The 13,988-nt window shown below is 32.8% G+C and overlaps 2 protein-coding genes across 3 annotated transcripts; one reads left to right on the top strand and one right to left on the bottom strand.

Annotated features, from left to right (window-relative positions):
* The first annotated feature begins 1,092 nt into the window (after positions 1-1,092).
* LOC143341354 (chymotrypsin-2-like) lies at positions 1,093-2,711 on the top strand. The gene is made up of 5 exons (XM_076764241.1): positions 1,093-1,144; positions 1,207-1,357; positions 1,570-1,819; positions 1,946-2,083; positions 2,461-2,711. Exons 1-5 carry the CDS (start codon positions 1,093-1,095, stop codon positions 2,698-2,700), a joined length of 831 nt encoding a protein of 276 aa, XP_076620356.1. The 3' UTR covers positions 2,701-2,711.
* A 1,088-nt stretch (positions 2,712-3,799) lies between these two features.
* LOC143340829 (uncharacterized) lies at positions 3,800-9,117 on the bottom strand. Of its 2 annotated transcripts, none has more exons than XM_076763167.1 (10): positions 9,037-9,117; positions 8,633-8,852; positions 8,126-8,410; positions 7,370-7,643; positions 6,985-7,186; positions 6,062-6,243; positions 5,569-5,761; positions 5,258-5,476; positions 4,757-5,005; positions 3,800-4,238 (listed from the first exon to the last, which is right to left on the bottom strand). In XM_076763167.1, exons 1-10 carry the CDS (start codon positions 9,113-9,115, stop codon positions 4,087-4,089), a joined length of 2,055 nt encoding a protein of 684 aa, XP_076619282.1. In that variant the 5' UTR covers positions 9,116-9,117; the 3' UTR covers positions 3,800-4,086. The 2 variants fall into 2 exon arrangements, with proteins under 2 accessions (XP_076619282.1, XP_076619283.1); XM_076763168.1 differs by having other exon boundaries at positions 8,633-8,849.
* Between the last annotated feature and the right edge of the window lie 4,871 nt (positions 9,118-13,988).

Raw genomic sequence — 13,988 nt, 5'->3', positions numbered from 1 at the left:
AAATTATCATCTTCTTTTCGTTTCCTTATAATTCAACAAATATTGAAATCGACGTAAACGAAACGCATTATCGGTGCTTTCGTTTATATAATCATTTTTTATAAACATCGATATAACATCTATAATGTATCCACAATTGTTTCCACGACTTCTATGATTAGTTTTGTTGTAAATTTTATAAGATTTCACGCGTCTGTTTTCAACAACGGTTGGAACAAGAATATAAAAATATTCAAATAATGATAATTTAATATTTCACAAACAAGACACTGGAATTTGCCTAAGTTACCGACTTCGGTGATTGGATGGATCGTGATTTTGAAAGTCAACGTTTTTGAGCACAGAGTGTGCTGCAAAACCATTAATACCTAATGATAACTCGCATTAAAACTCCGATTTATCGGATACTTCATCGATACTACCAGTATTAGCAAATATTCTAAGGCTGTACCTAGATGTTTCAACGCCCGGGGCCTTTATAACATGCACCTTTTGCTTCCCTTAAAAATAGAGGTATACCGTGACCTTAAGACTAGCTTAGACTAAACTAGAATCTAAACACCTTAAAACTAGAGATTCCATAGCTAACATCTTCTGCTAAAAACTTGAAAACCTTATATTTAAATTTGAGACTTCTAATTAAGAAATTCTAATTTGGGATCTCCAGGGCTTATCCTACTGCTAATAGTCTAACCGTTTTATCCACTAACACATACTATGCTGAACTTCTAGAAACATTTCTCTATATTGGATATATTATTCAACTCAGGAGTGGAAACATGTATTATCTGATTAGTTTAGATTCTTAGATTACTCTTGTAGCTTCTTTGGTTTGTTTGATAAGAACGTATAAACGTTTAAAAATATGTTTCAAATAAATCTAAGAGAAAATTAAATGTTACGTGAAGAGAAAAAGAATTATCAATAGTAGTCGAATACTTTTAATATTTTTAGGAAAAAACTGATTACTGTAACCGAGTGATAAGCGTCAATTTTATCATTCCGTCCATTTTAATCGTGCCAATCAATGAATTCAAGATATACAGTGTAAATAGATTAGCAAAATATGGCAGTCTTTCTGTCTCTATGACCATGAATGCGTTAGCTGTTCTTTTAGTCCTTGGCTCGGTTATCGTTGCCAATAGTAAGTTCTTTATTTATTATTTCTGCTCTTTATTTATTAATTCTGCTCTTTTACTCTTTCAGGCAAGCTGGATCCACGTATCGTTGGCGGTCAAGTTGCTACGCGGGGTAAATATCCTTACCAAGTATCAATAAGACAATCGTTTAGACACATATGTGGAGGATCCATTATTAACGAATACTTTATCCTCACCGCTGCTCACTGCATTTATTAGTAAGTTTTGTTTAACCAGCGTATTATACGTATATAAGGAAAATTTAAGATTATAGAGACCATAAAAAACCAAGAAGAAATTCTCACACCCTGCCTGTAATCGACCTAACAACTTTCCAAAACGTAAACAGTACTTATATTGTAAAGTACAGTAAACAGTACTTTACAATAACTGTTAATCATTTTATTAACGTTACGATCAAATTTTACAGTACAATTGCCGATCAAATCAAAGTCGTCGTTGGAAGTAATTATTTAAACGAATTTGGAGTATATTATCAAGCTGCAGAATTATTTTACCCTCTTACCTACAACAACGATTTAATTATTGACGATATCGGATTAATACGCGTAAATAGATACATTGAATTCAACGAACTAGTTCAACCTATCCTTCTCGCGCCTGTATATGATATTAATCCAGGCGAAACTGCCGTTGTCACTGGTTGGGGAAGATTGTCTGTAAGTAACATTATTAGTTATTTATCGTAATAAATGTCTCTTTGTTGTACCAAGATTACATAAGAAACGTAGGATCGAGTTAAGAAAGGCGAAAATGGAGAAAAAGAATAAAATTTCTTTTTCTAGACTGATGGTGTAATACCTAACTCGTTACAAGAGATTTACTTGACTGTAATATCACAAGACAAATGCAAGGGTATGTACTGGATATTGACAAAAAATAATATCTGTACGTTGACCAAGATGAACGAGGGTGTTTGCAATGTACGTATTGCGCTTCATATTTTAAGCAACCAAATTTATCTGTTAATAACAACGTTTTCTCCAGACTTGCTTAATTAAAGAAACAAATATATTTACGCGACGAAGGTGTTACGCTACATGAAAACGTTGCACGTGTAATTTTTTTCGTCGTTTATCATTTTATTTGCGGTGGATACAAAATGAGCAATTATAAGTCATTCCTAAAATAAAGTAAAACTCACTGATACTGGTCAGCAAATACTATCGCACGAATTTTATCTTAGATAACGAAATTATACCACTACGATTATTTTTGCACTGGCGGAACATTTACTAGAATTTCCTAATAAATTTTGGCTGATTAATTCGAATTATTTAATTAGCTTTATTTATTACAGGGTGACTCCGGTGGTCCTATGGTCGTGAGTGGCTCACAAGTCGGAATCGTTTCGTACGGTTTTCCATGTGCAATGGGATGGCCTGACGTGTACACCAGAGTATATCCTTACATAGATTGGATAAATAACATATCACGAAACTATACTACAGGGAATGCAGTCAACGTACGCTCAAACAAGTGGTCCACACTGTTACTCGCAATATCAACACTCCTGGGATACTTACATTTAACCTTATAAATATTTTCGTATAATCTCAAATTCAGGTCCAAACAACGTATGTTGACGAACAACATCACAAAAATTTTAACTAGCATTAACAATGACACATATGATACGATAAATCAATTTTTAACCTAACGTACGTACATTTGACCTATACAAATTTTCGTATAATCTGAAATTGTAGTTCAAACAACGTATGATGACGAACAACATCACAAAAAATTTAATTAACATATATATGATAGGATAAATCAATTTTTATCGTAACGTACTTACATTTGGTCTTATAAAAATTTTCGTATAATCTTAAATTCAGGTCCAAATAGTGTATGTTGACGAACAATATCACAAAAATTTTAAGTAGCATTGACAATGATACGTTAAATCAATTTTTATCCTGACATACATACATTTGACCTTATAAAAATCACTTTTCGTTTAATCTTAGATTCAGATACAGACAACGTATGTTAACGAACAACATTACAACAATGTTAAGTACCATTGACAATGATGCATCTGATACGATAAATGTTTAAAACGTTGTGAGAAGAATTGTGCACTATTAAAAAACGAGATGTTGGCGCACTACCCACAAGCTAAACGACGCAAGGGGGAAAGAGAATCATCCGTACGCTCCAATGTTTAGGTTCTTGGTTTGTTTAGGGACTTTATCGTGATCAACTTACCCCATAATAACCAGAAACCTAAAAAGTAGAGGAGATGATGATTCCCTTTGCCTCTCGCGCCGTTCAGTTCGTAGGTAGTTTGCCATCATCTCGTATCTCAATAGTACACGCGATATCTAATAAAGATAGTAATGAAGATTCGAACCGGAAGTGAACGAACGATAGAGTAATTTAAAAAAAATATAATAATTAGACATCAACAAATAAACCGAATCTCTTTCGTTTCGATATAAAAGTAAATTGGAATTCAACTTGAGCCAAGGAAGTGCACTTAAAAAATTGTTTAAATAGAAAAGAATAATGGTGGGCTAGGGGAAGATTTAGGAAGTTTGACAGAAGACAATAAAAGAGAATGAAGTGTTTGTGGGAATGTGGTAAGAAGTCGCAAGTAAAGTGGGTGTACTATTTACTTGAAAAACGAAATAAAGTCAAAATAAACTTTATTCAATATAAAAACCTAACTGGGACGAAAAGATGAGTGTATTTATAAAATCTTACAAGTATGACTCGTCGTACGGTGTATGGCTTTCAGTTAAGTAATACGTGCCATAACGATCGACTGTATAATGTCGACTGTAATCTATGTAAATGAAATTTCAATAACGATAAATCGATGATGTGATGAACGCAGTTACCAAAAACATTTTGTATGCGAAAAACGTTCGTTTCTCATTGAGCGTAATTTAATTTTGTTGAATAATTTAAATTATTTTTAAACCGGTTGATGAACCGTTTGTTTGAAATTGCCACATTTTGGGAAATTCGTCGGCACTGGCGGCAGATCGCTTTGTTCTCCGACGTGTATAATTAGTTCCATACCGGCCATTTGATGGTAAACGAAGTGACAGTGGTAGAACCAATATCCTGCAAACGGAAAATAGTGATTAATCGTACGTAAAAGTAACGAATAGACAACTAATGTAAATAACACTATTTCGTGAAAGTCGTGAATTAACATTGACAATGACGATAATTGCAATAAAATAATATTATCGCGTCTATTATTAGTGTCTACGTTGACTCAAACTCAATAAGTCTGTTGGCGATTAGTGTACATATAAATATCGTCGTAGAAAATGTAATGTAACATTTGTAAAATGTATGATGTCTTGAAACTGTCGCCTTTGAATAAAATTTTATATTTTATATTAAATATAATTAAATTATAATTACATGAATAAACCTGAATTTTAAAACATATGGTGAATTTTCTCCTTGGACGTTTCAAGATAACTTACATGTGAAAAATTAAAGATATCCCGTGAATCTAAAATACACTATTAGTACTTATACAAAATTTTCAAATAAACAATACACAATTAGTAATTAGATTAAACCGAACTAATTCGAAACAAAAATGGATTAGAAAACATATTACGTACCCGGATTTGTCGCGTGGAACCTGAGTATGACGTATCCGTTATTTGGTACTGCAATGGTATCTTTGGCAGGTGGATCGATCAAATTCCTTTGTATCTGATTATTTGCATCAAGTCTCTTCACGTAATCCACAGTCAATAAATTGGCACCATTGGTACCGTTAATAATGGGACCAAGAGGCTGACCCATTGCAACAACATTGAACGCATATCCGTGCAAATGGAAGGGATGCTCCAAATTTGACACATTAACTGTAATCATAACACAATACGAGATTTTACTATTTCATCGCAAATGAAACGTACGTTCGAGAAGTTTCAGAAAGTTCGATTCCAAATGCAAATTTAACCGTTTCGTGAAACAAATTGAATTTTGAATTGAAAAAAAGAAGAGGGAGAGCATATCTATTTATTTGGAATTGATAATAAAAAATTCTTTCCTCCTAAATCTTATTCGAAACGTTCTGCTTGTTTTATAGTTGAACGACGCAGAGTATTACTTACAACTGTCGACCATGACGATTTCTACGACGGAGTTCAATGGGACACGTAGCATATGCGTGCACGCGCACGTATTATTTCTTCTGCACCTGGATGGCAAATTATGAGAATCACAGAATTGATCAGGTGGCAGGTCCTGCATTTGTGAAATCGGCGGAGAAGGCGCTGGCATATAAGATATTCCATCTACCAATGCAGCACTAGGCACATAAGGTACAGGTACTGTTTAACAAGTCAGAATAAAAAAGTATTAATCGACAGTTTCGTTTTGTGACTGGGGAAACAATTTAGAAAAGTTGTCCAACAAAATTCACCTTGGAAATTATTGTACGTATTAGGCCTGAATATGTCTTGCGGCGAATATCTAAGTAATCCTATTGGTAAATAAAATTGTAGATCCGGTTTTCTTTTGATAGCCCCATGGACTGGTTTGGCATTTTGCAAGGCGTTGATGCAAAGTTGAGTGGGATTCAAAAGATTGCAACTGCTCTGTACTGCATTCAAAGTCTATCGACAAAAGAAATTCCCTCGTATTAAAAATAAAACGATAGTCTTCGAAGAAATACATTTTTCAGTATTTAAATCAATAATGTGTAATAAATGAGCTGCGGATCTTTATGCAAATTCATATTTTTTAATTGAATTAATGAAATGGGAACTTTGCAGAGAGTTGTCTCAACTCCTAAATATAATAATTCGTATCTTGAAAGTATTTCTTATATTTTTGCATATTAATCTGTAGTTTTTTGAAAATTAAAATTTCCCATAAATGCATAAACATCTACAATCTAGTAATAAATTACTTACGACTCCGGTGAAAATTCTATTGTAAGATGGCGGTGCTGAGAGTGGTTTCACAGAAATACCAGTGTATTTCAATATAGCTAGCGATTGAATACTCGAATTTGTGCAATCGCCTAACGCACGAAGTTGTATCCAATAAGAACCGGGGGGTAGATTGCTGTGTAACACAAAATCGTATCGTTCTCCTGCAAAAAAATAAAATGCACATTCTGAAAAGGAACTTACTTCTTCGAAAACTACATTTACACGGTGATCCGCCACTTCTGAAAAAATTTTAATGGAAGATTCTAGAGGCCAAAATAAGACGAAAATCAAGAGTACCAATTTGTTGATTGAGGCCTCATTAAAAAGTTATAGACACATTTCCGGCCACCCAGTATATTTTTGGTAAAGAATTTTTTTCTTGAAAGTACGTAGGATTTCGGGTATATGTCCATTCACCAAAAGTAATTGTAATTGTCCTCCTCAGCCGAAAATAATTTTTCCAGAATGATTTGAAACTTTTTGAAATTTCAGGGGAATCGGAATGTCAGGGTCAGACATTGTAGTTTCGGTAAAGAATTTTTTTCTCGAAAGTGCGTAGGATTTCGAGGGTATATGTATTAACCAAAAATGATTGTAATTGAGCCCCGCAACCGAAAATAATTTTTTTAGAACGATTTGAAATTTTTTAATTTTGTCGAAAAATTTCACACCTTCTCGAATTTTTTTCTAGAAATTATTTTGTCTTCTAGAATCTCCTATTAAAATAATGTGAACTAAATTCTCCCATTTAACACCCTGCATGTGAAATCAAAAGAAATTTTTGATAAGAACTAAGAAAACTCAAAAGGTTGCAATGTTAAGTTCATAAAATAACCCATATGGGAATAGAATTAATACGATTTAATGAATAACGTTGTTCAAACTATTTATTCGAGATATACCTGGCAACGAAATGATGGAATTCACTACTTTGGGTTTGAAAGACTCGCCATCTGTCGCGATGGCAGTAAGAGTATGTCCTTCGATAGAAAATTCACCTGGGCAGGTACTACAGAAAGAGTTAACTAAACGGAACCGATAACGTTTACCAGGATCCACCGTGATAACAGACACATTATTGGATGTCATGCTGCCGTTAGCGTACTGCAAAATAAATTATAATCGAAATTAATTGGAATTAATATCGTATTTAGTAACTGTTTACAGAATAATGTAAATAATCAGATTCTAAAACATTGGAAGACAATCTTATTTGTACGAAAAAAAATCAATTCAAGAAACACACAAATTAGACTAATCGCCTGGTTAAAAGAAAAATATATTTACCTGAGATTGCCCCTTTCCATTGATTATTACCGCATCAGGAAGCTGACGAGTAGCGCCAGTATTACGACCAGGTGATCGCTCCGTTGCTTCTTCGTTCATCCAATCGTTAATAACAATCACGTGATTTGCTAAATCGAAATCGTAAAGCCACGAGTTGGGGTCATATTCTTCCGGTTGCCGGAATATTAACGATCCGAAAACACCGTCCATCTTGTGCAACCCCGTATGTGCGTGCCAGAAATGAGTACCAGGATTATTTGCATAATAATTATACCTGCGAGAAACATTACTCTTTACTTCAACGTTCTATCTGAATATTAATATTTCCACGAAAGTTACTTATATTTATTCCTTGCAAGTATGAACATTCTACTACGAATAAACTAGTAATTAGTGGATTTACAACACAAATTCATTAGGTCCATCAATCACTAATTTATTTGTAGTAAAATGTTCATATTCGTAAGGAGAACCGATCAAAATTTTCGTAATGTCTAATAAAAATAGTCTTTTTTCTAATTTTCTATAAGAGACTGAATAAACATTTATTCCCATTGGGTTATATATCTATCACTTTAATTTCTTTGGTACAAATAAATACACTATGATCGTCGATAGTTCTACTGTTGAAGTATTATAATGTATCAGAATCTCTGAGGAACGTTTGTTGTTTCCACTGTTCGCTTAATATTCCTAATTTATTTTACGAATAATACGATAAAGCACATTAATTATCTGGAGTATAATATTCGTTACCTGAATGTAGTTCCAGGTTGGATTGGACACTGGCTCACGGAAGGCACACCGTCGTTGTATTGAGTGCCCCGTTGAAAAACTCCGTGCCAATGGATCGTTATTGCAGCAGATTGTATATTATTCGAAACATCGATTACGATTTGATCTCTGAGGCACGCTTGTATGCTTGGCCCTGGGATCATTCTGTTCACGGACAAACCCATTCGCTCCACTCCATTAGCGATTATACACTGACAATCGGCACACATTGTATTGGTAAAGTTTGGATTACAGTATTGGCAAGCTCTGAAAAAGATTGAGTCATCCTTCTTAATTATCGCGCGTACGTTGAAATAATAAACTAAATAAAACTGAATCTTTTTGCTTCTTTACTCTGAATAGTCATTGAGACGCTTGCATTCGTCATAAAGAATAACTTCGTAAACGACAGATGAGACTTTAAAAAATTAAAGGTTACGTTTCTTCGATGAAAATTTATTAAAACTAGAATTTATCGAGAATACTTACTCGCCACTGACAGGATAACGTTCGATCACGAAATGGTAATAACAAGTTTTTGGGGGGTCTCCTTTGCGACATGTGCGAGCGCATTCAAGAGCATCCGATAGAGATCGATCCTTGAGAATCTCATAATTTAAACAATTTGTCTTGTTAATTCTTGGAATACCGCTGATTCCGGGTACATAGCCAGCTACTATATTTAATCCCAATATCACTTCAACATCTTCTGTAAGAAATTAAATACTAGACAATTCAAATTTATTATAATTTACTATATTCATTTTACTGTTTACGACTTATAAGAAAAACACTAAATTATTTTTATTAATTTTAACTTGTATTTTTCGACAAGAAAACTTGAAACGTTTTCTAAACTAGATAAGAAGCAATTAAAAATAAATTGTTCATACCAGAAAGGATAAGCGTAGAACAGAGAACAATCGACAGTATGAAACCCATCATGATAATACAACTAAGAATCCACGTCATATCTAAAAATTTCTTCTTATATATTAAAGGCAAATAATAATAATTATTTGAATAGCTTCGACGCACGCGCGATACTCTAACCTAATAGAATGTCTTTCTTTTAATCATAATATATGGCATTACAAGTAAACAGATATATCTCATTTAGAATTAATATTATTCATGTCAGAAACATAAAACAAATGGAACTCAATGAAATAAATGGACACATTGCAGTTACATTAATACTAGAAAATAAAGGAAAACAGTTCTTATTGACACGGTACAACGACCACATTCGTTAAATAAAATTAACCTTCGAATATTCTTTTTGTCTACTAAATGTAACATTTGTTCATTTAACTGCATTAAAAATTACATATTAACGCAGAAAATGCTATTACTGCTAGTGCGAGGATTAGAATGAAAAGCATTAATTTTATTTGAATAATATAAATGTTTATTTGAAATATTTCGTTTGTATACAAAGTGCAAAACAAATAAGGGAAACGGTGTTTGAAAATATTTTTTTCGAATTTGCCAAATTGTGAAAGCAGTCTAGTCGTTAATTTAAAAAAGAAAAGTAATATTTGAATATTTTGCGATACCGTCGAGTCATTTGGATAACGCGAGTTTCGCAATCAATGCAATGTAAGTAAAGAAGCGCCTCTCTCATTAGCGTAGCAGTATCATCGTGCTTAATAAAAGTGTCATCACTTGCGCCAGACTGAAATTTATGTTCTATTTTTCTTGTCAACTTTTCCTTCTACAAATGTACACTAACACTCATTAAAGTTAACGGGAGGCCAGGGGAAAATGAATTAAACGGTGGCACGTGTCCCGTAACCTCGCAATACACATTTATGTAAAACAAACAACCCACTGTTCTACTAAGAACCATAATTGGGCATTATTTAACTTCGCCTAAATCTTGATCTAGATAATTATCCAGGTAAAATTGTTTCATTCTGCGCTAAATCGATCACTTTCATCCTGATGTGGATTTTATTAAAATTAAAATATATTGTCCATATAATAACAGTAGAGTTTAAATCATCATTTTGTAATTTTCAAAATTATTTCAAAAATACAGACCCACATGGATAGCAGATTCAAATGATTATTTTTTTAAGAAGATTCTACTGTATTCTATTGTAAAACCGAGTACTTTTAGGTCTCTTTTGATCATTTTTTAGGTATTCGTAACACGAATTTATTAATATTTCTAAAATCTATAGAAATTTTGTTTGTATCCCTTTAAAAAGAGCACTAATAATCTGTGAAAGCTGTTACCCACGGGAATCTGTAGTTTAATCTGTCTGTTTAATAATAAAACGATGACAAACTCCACTATTGTCACGTGGACCATAACATCTTTTAATTTGTACAAAATCCACAACATCGGAATAAAATAATTTTAGCTCTTAACTATCTAGATGCATATTTATACGAAGCTATACTAAAATCTATAGAAATTTTGTTTGTATCCCTTTAAAAAGAGCACTAATAATCTGTGAAAGCTGCTACCCACGGGAATCTGTAGTTTAATCTGTCTGTTTAATAATAAAACGATGACAAACTCCACTATTGTCACGTGGACCATAACATCTTTTAATTTGTACAAAATCCACAACATCGGAATAAAATAATTTTAGCTCTTAACTATCTAGATGCATATTTATACGAAGCTATACTAAAATCTATAGAAATTTTGTTTGTATCCCTTTAAAAAGAGCACTGATAATCTGTGAAAGCTGTTACCCACGGGAATCTGTAGTTTAATCTGTCTGTTTAATAATAAAACGATGACAAACTCCACTATTGTCACGTGGACCATAACATCTTTTAATTTGTACAAAATCCACAACATCGGAATAAAATAATTTTAGCTCTTAACTATCTAGATGCATATTTATACGAAGCTATACTAAAATCTATAGAAATTTTGTTTGTATCCCTTTAAAAAGAGCACTAATAATCTGTGAAAGCTGCTACCCACGGGAATCTGTAGTTTAATCTGTCTGTTTAATAATAAAACGATGACAAACTCCACTATTGTCACGTGGACCATAACATCTTTTAATTTGTACAAAATCCACAACATCGGAATAAAATAATTTTAGCTCTTAACTATCTAGATGCATATTTATACGAAGCTATACTAAAATCTATAGAAATTTTGTTTGTATCCCTTTAAAAAGAGCACTGATAATCTGTGAAAGCTGTTACCCACGGGAATCTGTAGTTTAATCTGTCTGTTTAATAATAAAACGATGACAAACTCCACTATTGTCACGTGGACCATAACATCTTTTAATTTGTACAAAATCCACAACATCGGAATAAAATAATTTTAGCTCTTAACTATCTAGATGCATATTTATACGAAGCTATTAAATAATTCCCAACTATGGCTCTTGCAAGTTGTGGTGAACACCTATATCCATCGCGAGGTCACGAAACACGCGCCGCCATTTTACATCTATCGCGTGACCTCGCGACATCTTCAAAGATCGCCACTGTATAGATGTTTATTGCGATACTTTTTAATACAAAATAATACAAAATGATAAAGGACTTATTTATTTCTCATCTCAAGGACTACAACACAACGGCGTAACTAGAATCAATGCAACTCGTAGCGATATTTAAGTCCCTCTAGATACACAATACACACAAAGCGTTTTTAAACAAAAAAACAGTATAGAAAAATTTTATATACTGTGTTAATTTCTTAAGGAAAAAATTTAACTACAATTTTCACAAAGTGGTCTTGGTTTTTATCAATGAACCAATCTCACGAATTGATCTAAAATGGGGATCTATAATTTATCGGGTTTACGCTTCCTCGCTTTGGATGACGAAATATTTTTAATCCTTTGCATTCCACCGCGAAATACATAATATAATGCAATAAGCAACTAATTACCTTGTTTGTAACGACATTATCCGCAACAGACTCAGTACAAGGATAATTTGTTAAGCTCAGACACGAAGATGTGAACTTTGAGGATGCCTAGTAGTGCATCGCCTTTAAATTCTACAATGTGCTGAAAGAACTAGTGAAAGAAAATGTTTTAAAAAACTCACGTAAATTTAGCCCAAGAGTTAAATCTTGATGATCTACCTAATAGCGTTTGAAATTGTCTATTTGAAATGGAGACGACAGCAAAAGTTCAATAAGCAGTTCCTCATCGCAAGATTTACTCCAACTAGATACCAAAGTTTTACCTCATCCGTCATATGGTCTCCACTCCACCCCCACCTATTTTTTTTTTTCCTTTGTCTCTTCTTTGAAAAAAATTATACTTCCAACAACAGAAGTACACTGAATCCGCTCTTCAGGAGTTTATTGATTCTCGAAATCAAGACATTCGCACGCGTGAAACAAATAAACACGTGCGTATTCAACCGAGTTAGGTTCTTTCATGGACGGTTCAAACCCATCAGAAATTATCAGAATGACCAAACATTTTCATGGATGATTCTCAGAACCAAATGTTTTTATGAAATTAGTAGGACTTTTCAAATAATTCACGAAAGTGTTTTGATAGTAAAAAACTTATAACTAATTTATACATAAAAAAATTATATAATATTACATCAATCTTTTATGATATCTTTGAAAATAATGTAAGCAAAGCTGGGAGCATTTCTAAACAGACAGAACAATTTTTTACACTTTTTCTAGCTGTTTCATAGTATTGAATCTCCCTACCTTTGTTTATATGTAGAAATGTGTTGATACATTTATGATAATATCCAGTCTGTATTTGATTCAGAAATATTGTCGAGATCATTTAAACTTATAATAAATGGTCCTTTTGAACTTATACAGAGTGCCTCGGTAATCGTGGTACAAGAAAAAAAAGAGCGATTCTAAATGAAAAAATTAATCGAAAATATAAAACAAACTTTTTTCACCTGATAATTGAATTTGAAAATTTTTCAGATGCACGTGAGATTGAATACGATTTGTCTGACACGTTTGTCCATTACTCACTGTTTCTACTTATACTGATATCGAGATCGTATTCTATTACACGTGGTAACCATGCGTTTTCAAAGTCAATTTTCTCGAAAACAATACCTTGAGAAATCTAGAGCCATTGTGCCACAATTCTGTCGCTTGATATTTTTATTACCAGTCTATCAGACTTAATCTAATCTAAAAGTCTTCCGCATTGAATTTCCTGCCATTTTACTGTAACAGTTTATTATAAATATTTGTCATCGGAAAAAATATTAAAGTTACGCGCATTATTAACTTCTTAAACGTAACAATGAAACTCTTGTTCTTTTATTAAACACACATATATCAAGATACAAAGTTAAAGTTATTTTTCCAACCCACGGTTATCTGATTTGCGAGATGTGCTCTTGTAAATGTTAAATATTTTAAAAATTATCTCTCTTTTCCTCTTTCTCTACAGGGGGTGTAAAAAAAAAAAGAAGATTCGAAATTTCCAGAGTAGATAAGACTCGCCAAATGGAGAAATAAATTTTTAATAAACACGAAATTCCGATTTAAATATTAAGTCAAGTAACTCGCGCGCTTTGACCGAAATAGAAAATTATATTATAATTCCGGGAATATTAATTTTTCAACTCATTTTCTTCCACGTAATAAGTACTATCTGTTCTGAAAATCCTGAACCCTCCTTTTTACCACCCTTATAGGCCTGCTAACCATTGATTTCCATTATTCATTTATGACTTAATAAGCGGAACCCGGAAATATCGAATTGTACCTTCATAAAAGACATAGGTGGTAATACAATGGAAAAAATGATGCGCTATAATTAATAAACTACAGCGAAGGTGGTACTATTTTCACAATGAAATTTAAAGGTGTAAGAGGGTAAATATAATATCACATAAATTGGTTTTTTTT

The sequence above is a fragment of the Colletes latitarsis genome, chromosome 4, assembly GCF_051014445.1.
Source record: "Colletes latitarsis isolate SP2378_abdomen chromosome 4, iyColLati1, whole genome shotgun sequence".
In the NCBI taxonomy this organism is placed as follows: Eukaryota; Metazoa; Arthropoda; class Insecta; order Hymenoptera; family Colletidae; genus Colletes; species Colletes latitarsis.
Note: the sequence above shows the minus strand (reverse complement) of the source record. Positions and strands in the feature narration are given on the sequence as shown.

Excerpts from the sequence above, each read along its gene's own strand:
- LOC143340829 (XM_076763167.1), bottom strand. The coding sequence starts at position 9,115 with ATGACGTGGATTCTTAGTTGTATTATCATGATGGGTTTCATACTGTCG. Across the intron at positions 8,411-8,632 it reads CGTTATCCTGTCAGTGGCGA|AGCTTGCCAATACTGTAATC; the intron begins GTAAGTATTCTC and ends AATCTTTTTCAG. Across the intron at positions 4,239-4,756 it reads GTTCCACGCGACAAATCCGG|GATATTGGTTCTACCACTGT; the intron begins GTACGTAATATG and ends TTCCGTTTGCAG.
- LOC143341354 (XM_076764241.1), top strand. The coding sequence starts at position 1,093 with ATGAATGCGTTAGCTGTTCTTTTAGTCCTTGGCTCGGTTATCGTTGCC. Across the intron at positions 1,820-1,945 it reads CTGGTTGGGGAAGATTGTCT|ACTGATGGTGTAATACCTAA; the intron begins GTAAGTAACATT and ends TTCTTTTTCTAG. Across the intron at positions 2,084-2,460 it reads TGAACGAGGGTGTTTGCAAT|GGTGACTCCGGTGGTCCTAT; the intron begins GTACGTATTGCG and ends TATTTATTACAG.